Source organism: Molothrus aeneus, chromosome 20, assembly GCF_037042795.1.
Source record: "Molothrus aeneus isolate 106 chromosome 20, BPBGC_Maene_1.0, whole genome shotgun sequence".
Classification (NCBI taxonomy): Eukaryota; Metazoa; Chordata; class Aves; order Passeriformes; family Icteridae; genus Molothrus; species Molothrus aeneus.
In genome coordinates, this window is record NC_089665.1 from 5,994,091 (window position 1) to 6,013,571 (window position 19,481).

A 19,481-nucleotide genomic window follows, 5' to 3' on the forward strand; every position below is an offset into this window, starting at 1 on the left:
CGCCCGGCGCGGCCCAGAGCGGAGCGCAGTCATGGCGGTGAAGGCGCTCAACCCCAAGGCCGAGGTGGCCCGTGCCCAGGCCGCGCTGGCCGTCAACATCAGCGCGGCCCGCGGGCTGCAGGACGTGCTGAGGACCAACCTGGGCCCCAAGGGCACCATGAAGATGTGAGAGAGCCCCCGCGCCTCTCGCCGCGGGTGGGGTTGGGGGGGAGCACGGCCTCAGGGGAAGCGGCGGGGTCCGGGAGGGGCGGAGGGGAACAAAGGCGGAGGCGGGAGGGGTGCATGGCTGAGGGATGGGGAGGGAGCGGCTGGGCCCGCGGCCCCGCACGTGTTTTGGGGCCGGGGCCGGGTGGATGAATGGATGGGGAAGGAGCGGGGCGGGCCCGCGGCCTCACACGTGTGCTGGGGCCGGGGCGCTGCTCACCCGGCCCGTGCCGCCCGCAGGCTCGTGTCGGGCTCCGGAGACATCAAGCTGACCAAAGATGGCAACGTGCTGCTGCAGGAAATGGTGAGCTGGGGCTGGTCCGAGCAGGGGGTTTAGGGAGGGACGAGCGCCTTTGGGTGAGGGGGAATCGCGTCCCCCCTGCCCCAGCCACCCTTATCCATTGAAGCAAAATGGGCCTTGGGAGGAGGCTGAAGAAATAAATGCAGGTTAAGGCAATACTGTAAAGAAAATAATGTTAAAAATATAAACGGCACCATGAGAATGAGTAAAAATAAGCAGCCAAAGGAGCAGCAAACCAGTTAAGGTAAACCATTAGAACATCACCTTCGGTTCTTTCTTAGCTGATCTCAGATTTTTATTTGCTGTACCACTGCAGTGAAACTTAACTGCTCAGCTTCTTATTTTTGTCTAGCAAATCCAACACCCCACAGCCTCCTTGATAGCAAAAGTAGCAACAGCACAAGATGACATCACTGGAGATGGCACCACCTCGAATGTCCTCATCATTGGAGAGCTCCTAAAGCAGGCAGATCTTTATATTTCTGAGGTGTGTATGCAGCGTTTCATTTGTAGGTGGGCAAGTTAAAACCTTCACTGAGACCTCTCAGTGGTTTTTATTTTTGTTAAATGTTTAACAGGAGTGGAATATAAATACATTGTTCTGCTTAAAATGAGAAGTTATAAAAAGGGGGAAAAGCTGGAGGAGAGGACTTAAACCGTGTTCAAAATCAAACCCACTTATTGTGGATACTGTAGCTTTTAAGGTTTTGTGTGATACCTGCTGTTATTTTGTTTTGTGTGAGTCAAAGCACTTCTGGGGTGTTTGGAAGGAGCTCCTCCCTGAGGGCTGGTAAACGTGGATATTGCACAGCGAACACCCAAGTGTGCTCTGTAGTTCCCTTGGTTTCAGTCTGTGCTAAATTAATCTGTGCTTTTCCTCTGCATTGGAAGGATTTGCATTCCTTTTATATGTATTCAGAAGGACAGAACACATGGCCTGGGTAACATATTCCCTGTGCTTTACCATTCCTTGGAATGTTGAAACTGCAGGTTCTGTTTGTGAAAAAAGAACCATTTTCCCTTCCATTGTCCAATGATTTCTCTTCCCTTGCCTTAGGGTTTGCACCCTAGAATAGTAGCAGAAGGATTTGAGATTGCCAAGGAAAAAGCACTTGAGGTTTTGGATCAGGTCAAAGTGTCCAAGGAGATGGACAGGGAGACCCTCATCGATGTTGCCAGGACATCCCTCAGGACTAAAGTGCACGCTGAGCTTGCTGACATCCTGACAGAGGTGAGTGTCCCTTCACCTCTGCCTCTGTGGGTGGAGAGATCCAGCTGTGAAAGTGCTGGAACTGTCATTTGAGGTGTGAAAGATGTGAACTTGCACTTTGGAAGACTGATGGTCATTTTGGGATGTTTCCCTCCCCTGTGCTGCAGGCTGTGGTAGATTCTGTCCTGACAGTCAGAAAACCAGGGGAGCCCATTGACCTGTACATGGTGGAAATCATGGAGATGAAGCACAAATCAGAGACTGACACAACGTAAGTCAGGAGGATCCTTGGGATTCAGTTTAATGGAACCCTGAGCTTTGAGGAGTCTGGGGGGGGTTGGTTTCTCTTTAGGGTGTCCTAGAGCTACCACAGGAGGAGCTGAAATACAAATTTCAGCCACAAATATCTTGGCAGAAGTTTCTCACTCACTGAATTGATTTCTTGATAAAATTATCAAACAGCAAAAAGCAACACTGGCTTAACAATGTTGGATAAATACTTTTTTTTCTTAGTGTCTGTGGCTTGATGTTGCTTTAGGTTGGCATCTGTTAAATACAAAGCAGCATTTGATAAATGGAAACTGGGCTGTGGATTGGATATTCGATAGGATTTCCCTTTCCCTCAGTGCATGGATGAATTCTGCCCTAGCTTTCCTCAGTAGCTGGTGCAGTCAGACACCATGCCAGAGCAAATTCCTTTTTTCCACTGTGCCTGGTGTGCTTTTTGATGGGAATGAGCATGCCCTTGGAAGGGGAACACATCTGCCACCAGTGCCCAGGCAGTTTGGGTTGGAGCAGTTCCACTCTCTGCACTCCATGGACTCCTGTACTTGTGTCCATGGACACCCAGAGGGGTTTTTAACCTTGCAGGCTGATCAGGGGGCTGGTGCTGGATCATGGAGCTCGCCACCCTGACATGAAGAAAAGAGTGGAAGATGCTTTTATTCTTACCTGCAATGTCTCTCTGGAGTATGAGAAAACGTGAGTACCCAGCACATGCTCCTGTCCTGAGGACTTTTATTTAAAATGTGCTTAAATACCAACCAAGGCTGTGAAGGGGAAAGGTGATGCCCCTTCTGCAGCCCTTTTGGGAAAGATGATGGGTGAACAAATCTGTGAGAGGCAGAGCTTCACAGTGGGTTTTATTTTGTTGTGTGATCACAGCAAGGTTGAAAGTCCTTCCTTTCTTGGGCACAATTTGGTATTGTAGAGCAAACACATCAATGCACTTCAAAAAATAAGGCAGACACTTGAAACTGAGAGAACTCTGAAATGGAAAAGCTTTGAACCAGAGAGCAGGAACAGCAGTGTGGGTTGGAGGGACTGGTTTGTTCTGGGTTGATTTCTTCAGAATGTTACTGAAAAGCTCATTCCTTATGCTCAAGTTTATTTCTACAGCAGAGAGGAAGTTTTCTCACTGCTTTTTTGTGGGTTTTTTCCCCCTCAGGGAGGTGAGCTCTGGATTCTTCTACAAAAGTGCTGAGGAGAGGGAGAAGTTGGTGAAAGCAGAGAGAAAGTTCATTGAAGACAGAGTCAACAAAATCATAGAGTTGAAAAGAAAAGTCTGTGGCGACTCAGACAAAGGATTTGTTGTGATCAACCAGAAGGTGAGATGAAGAGAATAACTAAAAATTATTTGTAATGCCAGAATTAGCTAAATTTAGGCTGATAGTTCTGAATATAATGTACAGTTCCTACTTGAGATCTTCTTTGAGCCTTGAGGAAGAACTTCTAAGTGTCAGAGAGAGAGGAGGTGTTTTTAGTTTTGTCCTTATGTTGATGGTCACTTTGTGTTTGCAGGGAATTGACCCATTTTCCTTGGATGCCCTTGCCAAAGAAGGAATTGTTGCTTTGAGGAGAGCTAAAAGGAGGAACATGGAAAGGTCAGTTTTGGGGAGAGGAGAGGATACAATAATCTGCTCCTCCAAACTGAGACAGTCAGTCAAGCCTGGCTTAAATCCATCTTTAAAGGCTTGAGTTCCACTCAATCTGTGGAGCGAAGTTCCACTTCAATCTGTGCAGCTCTTCTGGTGTAACTCAGGGCAGTTTGGACAAAGTGCAGAAAGGGCAGTTTGAGCTCTCTGGATGCTTTAAATGCAGACACCTACAGAGGAGCCTTAATTCTAGAAGTCATTTTTTTAAAGAGCTCTTCCATGAACAGAACCAAACTGTTGCAAGCCTAGGCTTGGAAAACTGCACTTGTTGTGACTTTGGGTTTTATTGAACATAAAGCTGAGCTGTGCCTGTTCTCTGTCAGACTGACCCTGGCCTGTGGTGGCACTGCCATGAATTCTGTGGAGGATCTCACTCCTGACTGCCTGGGACATGCAGGGCTGGTCTATGAGTACACCCTGGTGAGTGACCAAGTGTTTGAAGGGTAAAGCTGGAGTATTGAAATAAAACACTTAAAATCCACTTGGGTGTGAACATCTGCCTGGATGTTTGCTCCTGTCATAGGCTGAGAAAACAGAAATCAAGTTCTGCTGTTTCTCATCACTTCTTGGAGTGCTGTCAGTGCAGAACCCAGCCTGAAAGCATCCAGTTTATTAATTTGTGTCCACAAATTGCTGAAGCAAGTGGCTGAGAGGCAAACCTGATTGTGTTTTCCCCAGGGGGAGGAGAAGTACACCTTCATTGAGAACTGTGAGAACCCCCGCTCGGTGACCCTGCTCATCAGGGGCCCCAACAAGCACACGCTGACCCAGATCAAGGATGCAGTGAGGGATGGGCTGCGGGCTGTCAAAAACGCCATTGAGGATGGTGAGTGCCCTCCCTGGTAATCATCATTAGGATTCTAGAAGCTCATCCCAAAATTAGGGAGTTAGGTATCAGCTCCCTTGGTTCCTGCTCCAAGCCTGAGTTCAGGGTGAGGTGATTTTATAGTTCTGTGGTTGATGACTCACCTGTTCAGGTGCAGGATATGAAGGGAAGAGATCAAACTGCACTAAAAACGAGCTGCTTAAACTGAAACAGGTGATTTTCCCTTGCAGGATGTGTGGTGCCAGGAGCAGGGGCCCTGGAGGTGGCAGTAGCCAATGCTCTTGTGAAACACAAACCCAACGTGAAAGGAAGAGCCCAGCTTGGAGTTCAGGCTTTTGCTGATGCTCTGCTCATCATTCCTAAGGTAAAAGGAGTTCTGGGTGATAAAGTGGCTTTAAAGCACACACAGACTCAGTGCTTTTTCTGCTGGAGGGCTCTGTAATCAGCAAAGTGAAGCCAGTCCCTCTGTTCTGTGCCAGGTGCTTGCTCAGAACTCGGGCTATGATCCCCAGGAGACGCTGGTGAAGGTGCAGGCAGAGCACGTGGAGTCGGGGCAGCTCACTGGGGTTGATCTCAACACTGGTAAGGACTCACTCAGCCACAGGCTGATGCTCCAGTAAGAACCTGGCTCAGCTCTGAAGCACAAAGTGCTCTGAGTGCAGAAAGTTTATTGATGAAAAGCTGCACAGAAGCCGTGGCAGTCAGGCTGCTGTAGTTCAGTGTGTGCTGATTTGAGGATAAAGCACATGGTAACACTGTTGGATACAGTTAGTGAGTGATATCAGATGTCAGCCAGCAGAAACTCTCTGTGTAAACTGTTTTTTAAAGGCTCTTCACTTCTGTTGCAGGGGAACCCATGGTGGCTGCAGCAGCTGGAATCTGGGATAATTACAATGTCAAAAAGCAGCTGCTTCATTCATGGTAAGGCTGGCAGGATTTCACTTGTAGCATTACTCTGTGTGTGTGTTCAAGTGATGTAGAACTGGGGATCCCATGTACAGGAAGATGTCTTGAAACACAAAAATGAAGCTCAGTTTGGCAATTGTAACAATATTTATTTGCTGTTTCCCTGTTTCCAGCACGGTGATTGCCAGCAACATTCTCCTGGTGGATGAAATCATGAGAGCTGGGATGTCCTCCCTAAAGGGCTGAGCTGGAGCTGCTCCCTGTGGAATTTCTCCAGGGAATCCATCCCAGGGCCCTGGCCTTGGCTGTGGTGGATGTCCCAGCACCAGGAGTCACTCTGCCATGAGGGGCAGCCCCCTTGGTACCACGGCCACTCAAAATCTCAGCAACTTAATCAAAGATTGGCTCTAAAAAGGAGTTATTTATTTTTGATTTCACTGAACTGTGTGGCTGCAGTTGCTTTCCATTTTTACCCAATAAACTGTTCTGTTCTGTGCTTTGGGTGTCTGTTCTTTAAACCTTCACATTCTGCAGTGGGGGCTGCATTCCTGAGTCCTACTCTTGGCAATTGTGTGAAATTACTTCTCAAGACTTTTGTGAAATTACTGCTACTGCTGCTCTGGGAACGGGGTTGGATCAGGCCTGGAATTTGTTCAGTAAATTAAAAAAAATACTGGATTAAGGCAATCGCTTAATAGTTTTGTACTTGCTTATGAATAAAACTGAGTTCACTGTAGAATGGTTTGAGGGGTGTGAAGGACCTGTTATAAGGTTAATAGTGGTGGTTCTACGTTATTTATGGATCACGAGTGCCAGAGCAGCTCTGGGCAGAGCTTCCAGTGGGTTTGTGGCAGGGGAAGAGCCTCCTGCCCTCTGGGATGATTTTCCCTAAAACAGCGTGCTTTGTGTTAAGAGGAATCTCCTTCCTCTGTCACACACAAAACCTTACAAAAACCCCCCAAACACCCAAAAAAGCCTCTTTAGTGTGGCCCCGGTGCCCGGCAGTTTTAGCCCCGGCAGAAATCCCCGTTCGTACAGAAGCGATGCCCCGGAAGCGCTTCCCGAGCCCGCAGCGCCTCCGGGTCGGGCCCCGGGATGGGAGCGGCGGCGGGGCTGGTGCTGCTGTGCTGCGGGGTGCTGGGGGCCCAGCGCGGTGAGAGCCCCGAAATCCCCCCTCGTATCCCCAAAATCCTCCCCTGTCTTCCCCTAAATCCTCCCTGGCCTACCCGAAATCCCCCCTGGTATCTCCAAAATCCTCCCTGGCACCCCCGGAATCCCCGCTCGTATCCCCCTCCCGCAGCCCCTGCTGCTCCCCCAGCCTGGGATCGCTCCCTTCCCGAAAATGGGGTTTTAAACGCTCTGAGCTGTGCGGACACCGATTGTTGTCACCTCTTGCAGCACACGCAGGGCCATCCCGTCACTATCTGCGCCTGGGCAGTGTTTAAAAATGAACCTTGTAGCGCATTTCTCCATTTTCAGCGCTCGGAGAGGATGGGGGGAGCATGGTGCAGCTGCCCGGGGGCACCTTCCAGATGGGATCCCTGCAGAGGAGCGGCGAGGAGGTGCCCGCCAGGGAGGTGACAGTGAAGCCCTTTGCTCTGGACAAACACCCGGTGACAAACAGGGACTTCAGGTGAGCCCGCCGAGCCTCGGGTGCCCGTGACGAGGGGCAGGGCCAGATGTGGTGCCAGCTGTTCTGGGGCTGGTTCCTGGCGTCTGAAAGCCAATGCTTGGGTGCTCGTTGGAAAAAAAAAATGTGTCTGTCAATAGGAAATCATTGTCACAGGTGCAAGCTGAACCATCGTGGCAGTGTAGCTTGCAGACATACTTTTATTTCCTATTTTTTGTCCTTTTCCCCCTCTCTTTCCTCTTTTTTTTTCTTCTCTTTTTCATATCTTCCCTTTTTTCTCCTCCTTTTCTCCTCCTCTCTTCCTCTTTTTCTTCTCCTCCTCCTCCTCCTGTCCTTCTCCTCTCCCTATTCTTTCCCTCTCTTCTTCTCTCTCTGCTCTTCTCCTCTCTTTTTCTCTCTTCCCTCTCTTCTCTTCCTCTCTTCTTCTCCTCTTCCACTAACAGCAGCCACAGCTTTTATTGGCTTTTAAGGGATTTTTTTCTCTCCACAATTATGGAAACCTGAGTGCAGGCTGAGTTTACCTGCACAGGTGACATAAAAACTATCAAATCTGTGCAAAGATGCTCACTGGAGTGTTTTATCTGTTAAATCTAAATTAAACCATCTGGAGCTGGGGGGGGTCTGTAAGTTTTGTACCTTTTGCTTTGCTCTGAACTCATTGCACGAGCAGATTTGTGAGGCAGAGCTTGAAGAACTCTCACCCAGAGCATGTTGTGTTTATGCCAGGGAGTTTGTTAGAGAAAAGAAATACAAAACAGAAGCAGAAGCATTTGGCTGGAGCTTTGTCTTTGAGGATTTCGTATCTGAAGAGCTGAAAAAAAAAGTCACCCAAAAACTGGAGGTAAATCTGAATCCTATGATGAGTTTGGTGTTGCTTTTCCACTGAGGAGCAGCTGCCTCTTTGCAGAGCCTGCTGTTCTCAGGGGTTTTTCTTTAGTCTGGGGTTGTTTTGCTTTTGAACCTCAGCAGGACTGAGCTGGGGTTGATTCGTGTACTCCTCTGTTTCCATGCTCTGTGAGCTGTCAGTCTGGACTCCAGAGAGCTGGGAGGAAGTAAAATGTGTTTCAAAGTACTTCAATAATCCAGCTTTAATACAGAAAAACTGGACAGCATGAGCCTCTTGATCTGTTTTCACTTTTAAAAGCAGATGCCTCTGCTCTGTGCAAAAGCAGCATCTAAATGTCTGTGATAACCCAGCTCAAACTGCAGTATTTCCCAGACTAACACACCCTGCTGTGGGACGGTGTCACCAGCCCAGGTGTCACCAGTTCACCTTTAATCCTGGTGTCATTTCTTTCCCCAGTCAGCCCCGTGGTGGCTGCCCATCGAGAAGGCTTTTTGGAGACAAGTGAGTAAAATCCTGGTGTGGTAAAATCCTGGTGTGGGTAAAATCCTGGTGTGGTAAAATCCTGGTGTGGTAAAATTCTAGTGTGATAAAATCTTGGTGTGATAAAATCCTGGTGTGATAAAATCCTGGTGTGATAAAATCCTGGTGTGATAAAATCTTGGTGTGGTAAAATCCTGGTGTGGTAAAATCCTGATAAAATGACTCCTCTCCATGCTGGTAGTTCATGTGTGTTGTGTGTGCTAAACCTTATTGACTAAAAACAAGTGAAAAACCATTTTCCATCCTTTCACCTCTTCCACCCCTTATTCCCTTTGTAATGAAAACTACATAAAATGAATTCCAATGTGCTTCAATCCCTCCCAGCCCTCAGGCCCTGGCTCCAGCATCAAGAACAGGCTGGATTACCCCGTGCTGCACGTGAGCTGGAACGATGCTCAGGCCTTCTGTGCGTGGCAGGGGAAGCGGCTCCCGTCGGAGGAGGAGTGGGAGTTTGCTGCCAGGGGAGGCCTGCAGCGTACGTAGCACAGGCTCTGAGCTCTTCCCAAAGCAGGCATGGGATGCTATTACTTCACCAGATCCAAACCTCTCTCCAGGGATGTTTTCAGATGTTGGTCTAGGGGGGTTTGAACCACTTCTTTTGGCCTGAGAGGGTGGTAATATTAATAATTATTAAAATAAATTAATAAAACTTCAGTGTCTTAAGCTGAGTAGAAAAGGACAATCCTAAAAGCCTGGCTGGAGTGACCCAGGGTTAACAATTGCCTTTTCCTCCCTGGCAGAAAGGATGTATCCCTGGGGAAACAAGTTCCAGCCAAACCGTACAAACCTGTGGCAGGTAAGAGCCTAAAGATCATCCCATCCATGCTGGGCTGTCCTCAGGGAAGGTTTCACTCAGCCACTGAGTGAGGGTGTCCTGGGGGGGACACTGAAACTGAACACTGAACTGACACTGAACACTGGGGGAACTGAAACTGAGCTTCTGAGGGGGTGTAAAAATACTCTCAGAGGGAGCAGGCTCAGCCCATCTTCCCTGGGAAACCAGGATTTTACTGCTTCTAAAAATTCACACATAAATTTGTCTGAAGAGGGAACTTGGGACAACTTCAGGTGGTTGATCTCTCTTGAGCAACATAAATTGCCACCAGAGAGTTATTTGCCTGCTTGGAGTGTGGCACAGCCCTGTGAGGAGCAGGATTTGGGGTTGTTCCTGGGGTGGTTCTTTGCTGGCAGTGATCTCTGTGCCCCCAGGGTGATTTCCCTCGGGGGGACACGGCTGAGGACGGCTACCACGGCGTCTCCCCGGTGACAGCCTTCCCTGCCCAGAACAGCTACGGTACACAGCACCCTCACCCTGCTCTGGGGATGCCCCCTCCATTCATGTTAATTATCAGATCCTGGAGCTGGGCAGGGTTTAGATGTGTGGGATCTGGAGCAGAGGAAAAGCATCGATGGTTGGGGCTGGAGTTGGCTGAGGTGCACCTGCTGCGCTTCAGGCACCAAAGCACCTCCTTTCAATTAAAACTGGGTTGTTTTACAACTCAGTGGGATGTAAAAGAATTCCAAGGACATTTTCTGACTGCCATGTCCTTGTGCACATGGGAAATGATGACACATTTAAGTTTAAAATAAGTGAGGAATTTCTTCAGCCTCACCATTAAACCGCGCTCTTGAACAGCTCCTTTGAATGTTGTTCCCCCTCCTATTCACCAAATTTACCTTTCTTGTCCATCTGCTCTCCTAATGCTGACACAAAACCATCTCAGGGCTCTATGACCTGCTGGGAAACACCTGGGAATGGACAGCATCAGAATTCCCAGCTCCAGGAAGGGCAGCCAGGGCTCAGAAGATGCAGGTGCTGAGAGGGGCCTCGTGGATTGACACTGCAGATGGCTCTGCAAACCACAGAGCTCGTGTCACCACCAGGTAGGTCTGGCCAGAGCCCAGGTGTTGCTGCACAAGGATTTTCTCTGGGTTGGTTTTATTTTACAAGATGTTTGTTTGTTCCTACACGATTTTTTTGAGAAGCAGTTGGGAGAGCACACTACAAATATGGCTAAAACCACCCCTGCTATAAATCCATTCCTAAATGCTTCTCAAATCATGTGTTTTCCAACAGGTATTAATAATGAAATGCTTTTTCCCTAAGTTATTATGGGGAATTGAATGATGTTTCTAGGCTATTCTAGCAGGTCACATTAGGGTTGTAAGTGTTGTAACATATTAGGGATACGTGTAATGAGGAAGGATCCCTAATTTTGGGTCTCTTTTTCCCTGTGAGGATGGGGAACACACCAGATTCTGCCTCTGACAACCTCAGCTTCCGCTGCGCTGCCGACATCGCGCCCGTGCCAGCCTGGAAAAGCCAGAGCAAAGCTGAGCTCTGAGGGCTCCCTGGGAACACCTGAGGCATTTTCTCCTGTGGAGATGAACAGTAACCCCCAGCTGTCACTTCCATTAAACCCCAATTGTTTCTAAAGTTAAAAATGATTTCAACCTTTTCAGTGCTGGGATGTCTGGGTGGGAGCAGTGATTGGGAAGGCAGGAAGGGGGGGTTTGTCTTTGGTGTCCTTTTGGTGTGGGAGATGCTCCAGCTCTCCTGTTGTTGTCCATGTAAAGCAGAGGGAGGCATGTGTGGGACTGGGCCAGAGCTGCTCTGACCTCCAGCCCCAGTGAGGGGACACCCAGAGCCCCCTGTGACCATCAGGGTGGGGCTGCCAGGGGGGGAATTGATGTGGGCACATAATCAGTCCCCATTCCCTTGGGAATTCACAGCTTTGGAGCAGTTCTGAGCCTTACCAGAAGCACAACAAGGCACCTTGATTGGCATTGGAGCAGTGACAAAATGCTGTGTGTGACAGATGTGTGTGACAAAGCAGTGCCCCACCTCTCCCAGGAGTTATAACCAGTACAAACTCTCTGTACACGAGCTCTGCACCAAACCTGACCAGGAGCCTCGACCACAAGGGTGGGCAAGAACACTCCTCAGGGATCCCTCATCCACCTCCAGCTGTCCCAAAACAGGCACTGCAGGTGCCTGAGGGCTGAGCCTTCCCCATGGAGAGCTGCAGCTGGTTCTGGCTCTGTTAAATGGGGCTTCTCCAAACCCATTCCTCCAGCGAGACACACCCCAGGAGCAAATTATTTCCTGGGTTTGTATTTGAAAAAAAAAATATTTAAAAACCCCAGAAATCACCATGTTGTTTTCCAAGATTTTACTCGCCTTACTGTGAGCCAAACCAGGGGCTGGGGCAGGGATCAGAACAGCCCCTCCTCGGTGGCCAGGGTGAGCAGGATGGCCTTGCAGGTGTTCTCAAAGAGGGCAGCTCTGTTCTGGGCCTCCCCCTTCTTCACCCAGTGGCGGTAGGTGCGGAAGGCGCAGGCGTCGATGAGCTTGCGGACGGGCTTGAGGGCGTAGGGGTCCCTGATCACCAACTCCCTGGTCACTGACTTCACCTGCCTGTACTGGTAGTAAATCCTCACCGAGGCCAGCACGGTCAGGCAGATCACCTGGGGCACAGGGAACAGCCTGGCAGTCAGGGGAATCCTCCCAGAGCAGCCTGGGGTTCAAGGGAATTCCCACAACAGCCTGGGATTCCCACAACAGCCTGGCAGTCAGGGGAATCCTCCCACAACAGCCTGGGATTCAGGGGAATCTCAACAGTCCTGGGATTCAGGGGAATCCTCCCACAACAGCCTGGGATTCAAGGGAATTCTCCCACAACAGCCTGGCATTCAGGGGAATTCTCCCTCAACAGCCTGGCATTCAGGGGAATTCTCCCTCAACAGCCCTGGGATTCAGGGGAATTCTCACCACAACAGCCAGGAATTCCCACAACAGCCTGGGATTCAGAGGAATTCTCCCACAACAGTCTGGGATTCAGAGGAGTCTCAACAGTCCTGGGATTCAGGGGAATCCTTCCACAACAGCCTGGCAGTCAGGGGAATTCTCCCACAACAGCCTGGCATTTAGGGGAATTTTCCCCACAACAGCCTGGGATTCAGGGGAATTCTCCCCACAACAGCCTGGGATTCATGGGAATCCTCCCACAACAGCCTGGCAGTCAGGGGAATTCTCCCAGAACAGCCTGGCATTCAAGGAAATCCCCACAATGGGGTGGTCCCAATGCATCCCCCCACATGGGGGAGTCAGGAGGAGCTCAGTGCCTGGGGCACAGTTTAGTTTCTGCAGGGCTGGCAAAGGGCAGGGGTTCATGCCAGGGAATCACAGAGTCACAGCATGGTTTGAGTTAAAGGGGAATTTAAAGCCCATTTTACTCCCTGGCATGGGCAGTCTTCACCTATCCCAGGTTGCTCCAAGCCCTGTCTGACCTGGCCTTGGAACCTTCCAGGGATGGGCAGTCAGGTTCTCTGGGAAACCTCTGCCAGGGCCTCAGCACCCTCACAGCCAAGAATTTCTCCCCACTATCCCATCTGACCCTGGCCTCTGGCAGTGGGAAGCCATTCCCTTTGCCCTGTCACTCCATCCTTTGTCCAAAGTTCCTCTCCAGCTCTCTTGGAGCCCCTTTAGGCAATGGAAGGTGCTCTAAGGTCTCCCTGGAGCCTTCTCTTCTCCAGGCTGAACTCTGCAGCTCCTTCAATGTTCTTGGAGGTGAGAGGCAGTTTCTCCCTTAACTCCCTCCTGCGAGGGAGTGCCTGGTCTGCACCCAGGCTGCAGAGCCATCCCCATCAGCCTTACCCAAACCCCCAGTTTCTCCCAAACCCATCCCACTGCTGGCTCCTGCAGCTCCCAGCCTCATCCCCACCTTGAATTTGCGGAAGGGGCTGAAGTGCCGGACCTCCTCCACGTCGTACTGCTGGAAGAAGGGGTGTGCCAGCGCCTCGCCCGCCGTGTACCGCTGCCGCGGGTCCACCACCAGGAACCGCGAGATCTGCAGGGGGAGCCGCTCACTCTGGGCTATCCCAGGGCTCTGCAACGCCCCCTGCACTCCAGGTTTTCCCAGCCCGAGCACCTACCAGGTCCTTGACGGTGTCGGAGCGGTCATCCCACTCCGGGGAGCCAAACTGGTAATCGCCGTTCATGATCATGCGCAGCATCAGCATCTGCTTGCGGTGCCAGAAGGGCGGCGAGCCGGCCAGCAGGGTGTACATGATCACCCCCGTGCTCCACCTGTGGGCAGCAGGGTGTGCATGGTCACCCCCATGCTCCAGGTGTGGGCAGCAGGGTGTGCATGGTCACCCCCGTGGGCAGCAGGGTGTGCATGACCACCCCCGTGCTCCAGGTGTGGGCAGCAGGGTGTGCATGGTCACCCCATGCTCCACCTGTGGGCAGCAGGGTGTGCATGGTCACCCCGTGCTCCACCTGTGGGCAGCAGGGTGTGCATGGTCACCCCGTGCTCCAGGTGTGGGCAGCAGGGTGTGCATGGTCACCCCCGTGGGCAGCAGGGTGTGCATGGTCACCCCCGTGCTCCTGGAAAACCAGCAGGGAACTGCCCTGCGTGTGCCTGGGGAGGGGGGATGAGCTGAGCTGAGCTGAGCTGCAGGGGGGTTTGAGCTGAGCTGGTGGGGAATTGTTCCCTGGATGCTGCAGAAGGATGCCTTGAGATGGAGTATTTGGGCCTTGCAGAGATTTTTAGGGAAGGGAGTGGGGTTTGGTGGTGCCAGCCAGGCTGGATGAGCTCAGGCTGTGCAGTGCCAGGTGTCCTGGCTCAGACTGGAAAGGGGATGAAATGCCCTGGTGTGTGTCACAACTCTGACCACTGCAGCCTGAAGCCACCAGAAGTGGTGGCAAAGTCCCTGCAGAGCTCTGGTGAGCTGCCCTGAGCTGGCTGCTCTCTCAGGGGCTGCACAAGGTGTTTAAAACCCCCATGTCTTGGAGCTCAGCCCAAGCTGACTTCCATGAACAGGGAGTGTTGCTTTCGCTCCCACAAGGGGACAAAGTGAGGGGATGGGTTTGTTCCCAGGCTGGTGCTCCCCCTGCTCTCTGCCAGAACCCCCTGGTGACCCAGACAGCCCCTCACAGCCACCAATATTGGCTTTTGGTGCATCATTTCATTCTTTCCAAACACTCCAACAGGTCCCCATGGGCACAGTCCTGGCTGTGCCTCAAACCACGTGTGTGTTTTTAGGGAACAGCTGCTCACTCACATATCCACCTCCTTCCCGTAGCCTTGGTGCTCATCATCCATGGAGCACTGCAGGATCTCGGGGGCCAGGTAGCCAGGAGTGCCACAGATCTCTGTGGGGACAGGGACACAGGGCACAGCATCAACCCAGGTGCCATTCCCACCCACTCCAGGCTGCCCATGGTGGGATCTTTGCAGGGATGGTGCTCATAGGGAGGAATTGCAACCTGTGTGCATCTCACTGGTGACTTTTTTGGTGAATTATTGTGGCTTAAAAGTGAGCAAAAGAAAATTATATGGATGCTTCTGAGAGGGGATGCTTGTTGTTGGGTATGTGGCTCTTTGCATGTAGGAGTTGGGTAAAACAATGGGGCAGAAAGTGGATGAGGTAATGGGGATCAGCTGGAGGAAAAAAGAAGTGGAATGGATTAGGATGGTTTTCCTAAAGATCAGCAACTTTTTCATGGCAAGGAGAGAGGCATGGAGACTGTGTGCAGGCAGAACTTGTGTGTGAGGACAACAAAAGCAGCCAAACAGCACCAATTTGCACCCCCAGGTGAGACTGGTGACAAGGAGAGAGTGGGGCTGGAAAAACTCACCAGCCCAGCATCCCCCTACCTCACCAGCCCCTTACCTTTGAGCTTCTCATTCTCATTCAGCTGGCAGGAGAAGCCAAAATCTGTCAGCTTGATGTTCATGTCATCATCCAGCAGGATGTTCTCCGGCTTCAGGTCCCGGTGGACAATGTTGATGGAGTGCAGGTACTGGATCACTTCCAGCAGCGCTCGCATGATCTTCCTGGGGATGGGGACAGCTCATTCCCAGTCCCAAACACCCACTGGCACCACCATCCCAGGGAAGGGGACAGGGACAGTGCACAGGGACACAGCCCAGGGTGCTGTGCTCTCCCCTCTAAGCACACTCTGCTCTTGCAAGGTGATTTGTGCACCTGGCCTTACCTGGTTTCTTTCTCGCTCAAGGTGACTTTCTCAGTGAGGTAGTCAAAGAGCTCCCCTCTCTTCATCCTGCATGAGGGAGGGGACACAGAGTCAGGCAGAGGCTGAGCTGCAACAGCAAACCAGCCCTGAGTCCCTGGGGAGGATCAGTCAGGGGTTTGTGCCCCTTAACAGCCCAAAATAACTTTCATAACAAGGGGTAAAAGTGCCTTTATGTATTTCAGTCAAATATCAGGCAGAATGAGAAGAAGCTGTGCCAGGTTTTGGATGCACAATTGTTAAGGTTGAAAAAGATCTCTAAGATCACCAAGTCCAACCATCAAAGATGGGGCAGGGATGGGCCTCTCCCAGTGCCATCCCACTCCTCTGACATCCACTTCACTGTCCTGGCATTGGGAATTGTGACTTTGCAGACACCCTGGTCCCACTGAGCATATAAATAACCCTCAGGGGTGTGTGACAGCTCCCACCAAAGGTTACAGGGAAACCCGAGCAGTGCTGAGCCGCTGACAGAGGGAAAACACTGCTGGCAGCAGAGCTACAATGAGCTTGCAGTAATTGGGGCTTGATTCTACCTTAAGGGCTGCTTGTCCCTCCACTTTGCCATTTTTGGGCCATAAAAAGCTGGGACCAATCTGCAGAGAGAGAGTGGGCCCAGGGTGCTGAGCCAGCTGATACTTACAGGTCAAACACCAAGAAGAAGAAGGTGCTGGATTCATAGCTGTCCTTCAGCTGGACTGTAATAAAGCACAGGGGCTGTGAGCACAGTGTGAGTCCATCAATGGACTAAAAATCCAGTTAAACTGCTAACTGAGTTAATGAGGAGCTGATCTTCACAAGTGTTGTGCTTGGGAGACAACCTGGGGGGCACTGCTGGGGTGTGTGTGTGGAGGGAGAGCAAACAACGCTCTGAGCAGGTGCCTGGCATTTCACCCCAAAACCCTTCTGGGGATTGGTTTTGGGGTCCCCTCTGCCCTGAGGAACACACAGGGCAGAAATTGCTAATTGAGTTAATGAGGAGCTGATCTTCACAAGTGTTGTGCTTGGGAGACAACCTGGGGGGCACTGCTGGAGTGTGTGTGTGGAGGGAGAGCAAACAACGCTCTGAGCAGGTGCCTGGCATCATCCAGGCATTTCACCCCAAAAACCCTTCCTGGGGATTGGTTTTGGGGTCCCCTCTGCCCTGAGGAACACACAGGGCAGAAATTGCCCTTGAGGGGATGCTCAAGGCCTGACTTACTGACGTTGGGGTGGCCCGAGACCTTGCGGAGGATGTCGATCTCCTTGGTGGTGGCTTCGCGCAGCTCCTGCACCTCCTTGGGGGAGATGTTCCCCGCCGTGATGTCGATGATCTTCACGGCATATTCCTGCCTCGTGGTTTTGTGGATGCACCTCCGGACCACGCTGCTCACCCCCCTGCCAGGGACAACAGGGACAAAAGGGGGGGTTGCATCCCTGCCTGCCCAGCCACCGGCACCTGGGCTGGCTGGGATTTTCATGCACCAGCAGGTCTCGCTCTGTCACCCTGTCTCGGTGGGACAGAAGGTTTTGAGCTGATGGAAAGTGCTGTTCCATGCTATTTTTAGCCCCATGCTGCTGTGGGCCCTGTTTGTATCAGATTCCCAGGGAACACTGTTCCTATGTGGCACTGGGGGATGTGAAACCAAAACAAGCTGCTTGCCAAAAATAAAGCTTTACCTGCCCAAAACCTCCTTCGGCTCATATTTTTCATAAAACTCCTTGGATGAGTTCCAGTCTGGTAGATCTTCTTCCTTGGTCATCTCTGGCTCCTGTCAGGGCAGCACTCTGGGCTTGTCTAAGGGCAGAAAGGAGCTGCAAGGAAAAAAGAGCCAGGATGGGCACACACTGCCCCCAGAGCTGGGATCAACAATCCCTCATGGAAGAAAAAACCATTTAGGAGGAAGGAAGAGAAGGAAGATCCTGGACCAACCAAAGGGAATGTTTTGCTGCTTGGAAAAGCCAAGCTTTGCCCTTGGGATGCTGCAGAGATCCCACTGGGAACAGGAGAAACCCCACTGGATTCCCTCATAGCCTGGCTGTCCCCAGGGGCAGAACCAGCCTGGCTGGGGCCAAGGCTTTGGGAAATGCTGCAGCACCCCAAAACCTCATCCCTTCCCTGTGCCCAGCTCACAGCAGCAGCCTCCAGAAACAGCACCCCACACCAACACCACCCCAAGTGGAGGCTGGAATCTGCCCCTGTTGTTTTTCTCTTTCTTTTCCTTATTATTTTTAAGCAGCAAGAGGGGCTGGGCGGGTCAGGGTGCAGGTGGGGACAGAGGGACTGGGGACAGTGGGAGCTGAGCCAGCGTGAGGACAGCAGCTCAAAGAGCTCCCTCAGACACTCCTGTGCAGCTGCCAGCAGCCTCCACAACTCCTGAAAGGCTCTTGTCCCATTTCTTTTTCCTATTTCAGGCTTGGAGGGATTTTTATACAGCTCATTTCTGTGCCCATACACGGAGTCTGGGCAGTTAGGATGGAAAGCAGTTCTTACAAGCCTGGGCAGCAAAATTGTCCCTTTGGGATGACAGGTTGTTGCTGGGGAGGGGACAGAGGTGGGCAGGAGATCCCCAGTTCTGTGAGCTTCCCTTTGCCCTCCTCTCAATAGCTCTGCCAGGGCACTGGCAGCTCTAAATACATTTAAATCTCATTAGCAATATGTTATCTCTCCTGACCTGGTTTTAAGGACCAAAGTGTGTTTTGGGTGACTGGCTGCTGCTGCCGGTGATGTCTAAAAAGGACTGGAGCATTTCTAAACAACCATGAACTTAACTTACAGAGTTTTAGTTATTGGAAATATTGTGAGTAATGCCAAACCAAGCTGAAATCACAAAGGAGAGGCAGGACCAGGAAGTAGAGAAAATAAAATATCTCTGAGGTGGAGGGGGTGGGGGTGTCACCAAAATCTGATAAATCTGATTATTTCTGAAAATCCAGGTCCTGGGGGTTGGTGTTGTGGGGAAGGGCTGGGGAGCATCCACGGAGCACTGCCTGGAATCTGCGCGCTGCCTTATCCTGCCAGGGAAGAACCCGGGAGTTTGCTTAGAACACCCTGGAATTATAAAAGCAGCAGGTGCAGGGCTCTAACGGGACGCTCTGGGTTCATGAGCAGAGTGCAAGGGGGGTCCTGAGGGGATTTTCTGCCGGGGGGAACGCCGAGGGTGAGGCGCTGGGCATCGCCCCCCGCCCGCAGCTGGGAGGATCTCCGAGCACAACAAAGATATTCAAATATCAGTTGGAATAAACCCGCAAAGCTCAAGAAAAAACAAGCTTTCAGGCCGGCAGGGGAACGCGGCCCCTCTCCCTCAGACCCTCCGGCGCTGACCCGGAGCCAAAGAACGCTGAGCACGGGAGATTCCCGGGGCAGGACCCCCCTCACAACCCTCCCTCCCTCAGCGCCGCCCGCTCCTCACCTCGCTGAGGGCAGCGCCGGGCCGGGCCCGGGCCTGGGAGCCGCCGGGAGCCGAGCGCTCAGGGCCGGCCGCCGCCGCCCGGCCCCGGAGAAAGCGCAGCGCGACTTGGCAGCGGCGGGAGCCGGGCGGGCATGGCCGGGCAACGGGCAAGGGGGGGCCGGGGGCCGCCCCGGAGCTGCTGCGGAGCTTCCCCGGTTTAACCCTTGCGCCGCCGAGCACGGCGCGGCCCCGGCTCCTCCTCCCCGGGGGCGTTGCTGAGGGGCCGCCGGGAGCTGCGGCTGCCCCGGGCATGGGGAAGCTCGGCCGGGAGGGGCTGCGGGACGGGGAATGGGAACGGCGGGAGGGAGCTTGAAGGGCAGCCGGGCCCAGAACTGCCGCCGTGAGCACCGAACCGCTCTGTGCGCACCCAGCGCCAGGTCCGGGCGCCTCTTGGACACCTCCACAACTTCTCTGGAAAATTATTCCAATGCCTGACCACCCAAAAAGTAATTTTTTTTTTTTTCCTCCTAATATCTAACCGAATTTCCCCTGCCCACTTCCTCTTGTCACGGATTGGCCCAAACCGCCCACTGGTTGTATTTCAGTTTCACCAGGAAGGTAAAACACCCCAGAAATGAGATGGGAGCTTGATCGGCAGACGCGAAGCTGCTCC

General features: G+C 52.1%; 3 protein-coding genes and 2 non-coding genes across 6 annotated transcripts; 4 read left to right on the forward strand and 1 right to left on the reverse strand.

Annotated features, from left to right (window-relative positions):
• CCT6A (chaperonin containing TCP1 subunit 6A) lies at positions 1–5,877 on the forward strand. The gene is made up of 14 exons (XM_066563619.1): positions 1–165; positions 445–508; positions 858–992; positions 1,563–1,736; positions 1,883–1,986; positions 2,586–2,696; positions 3,163–3,322; positions 3,516–3,598; positions 3,973–4,069; positions 4,328–4,475; positions 4,706–4,839; positions 4,955–5,057; positions 5,324–5,396; positions 5,555–5,877. Exons 1-14 carry the CDS (start codon positions 32–34, stop codon positions 5,625–5,627), a joined length of 1,593 nt encoding a protein of 530 aa, XP_066419716.1. The 5' UTR covers positions 1–31; the 3' UTR covers positions 5,628–5,877.
• Positions 1,309–1,439, forward strand: LOC136565276 (small nucleolar RNA SNORA22). Its single transcript, XR_010784836.1, has one exon. It is a non-coding gene; the product is annotated as a small nucleolar RNA SNORA22 (small nucleolar RNA).
• On the forward strand, positions 2,343–2,479 carry LOC136565275 (small nucleolar RNA SNORA15). Its single transcript, XR_010784835.1, has one exon. It is a non-coding gene; the product is annotated as a small nucleolar RNA SNORA15 (small nucleolar RNA).
• Positions 5,878–6,469: 592 nt separating the features above from the next.
• Positions 6,470–10,857, forward strand: SUMF2 (sulfatase modifying factor 2). 2 transcript variants are annotated; one of them, XM_066563261.1, is made up of 9 exons: positions 6,470–6,534; positions 6,861–7,014; positions 7,738–7,852; positions 8,315–8,359; positions 8,723–8,873; positions 9,139–9,194; positions 9,608–9,692; positions 10,123–10,282; positions 10,638–10,857. In XM_066563261.1, exons 1-9 carry the CDS (start codon positions 6,477–6,479, stop codon positions 10,741–10,743), a joined length of 930 nt encoding a protein of 309 aa, XP_066419358.1. In that variant the 5' UTR covers positions 6,470–6,476; the 3' UTR covers positions 10,744–10,857. The 2 variants fall into 2 exon arrangements, with proteins under 2 accessions (XP_066419358.1, XP_066419359.1); XM_066563262.1 differs by lacking the exon at positions 7,738–7,852 and having other exon boundaries at positions 6,482–7,014.
• Positions 10,858–11,556: 699 nt separating this feature from the next.
• PHKG1 (phosphorylase kinase catalytic subunit gamma 1) lies at positions 11,557–19,042 on the reverse strand. The gene is made up of 10 exons (XM_066563260.1): positions 18,830–19,042; positions 17,097–17,231; positions 16,639–16,814; positions 16,081–16,135; positions 15,402–15,467; positions 15,077–15,240; positions 14,465–14,555; positions 13,334–13,487; positions 13,123–13,248; positions 11,557–11,866 (listed from the first exon to the last, which is right to left on the reverse strand). Exons 2-10 carry the CDS (start codon positions 17,177–17,179, stop codon positions 11,615–11,617), a joined length of 1,167 nt encoding a protein of 388 aa, XP_066419357.1. The 5' UTR covers positions 17,180–17,231; positions 18,830–19,042; the 3' UTR covers positions 11,557–11,614.
• Between the last annotated feature and the right edge of the window lie 439 nt (positions 19,043–19,481).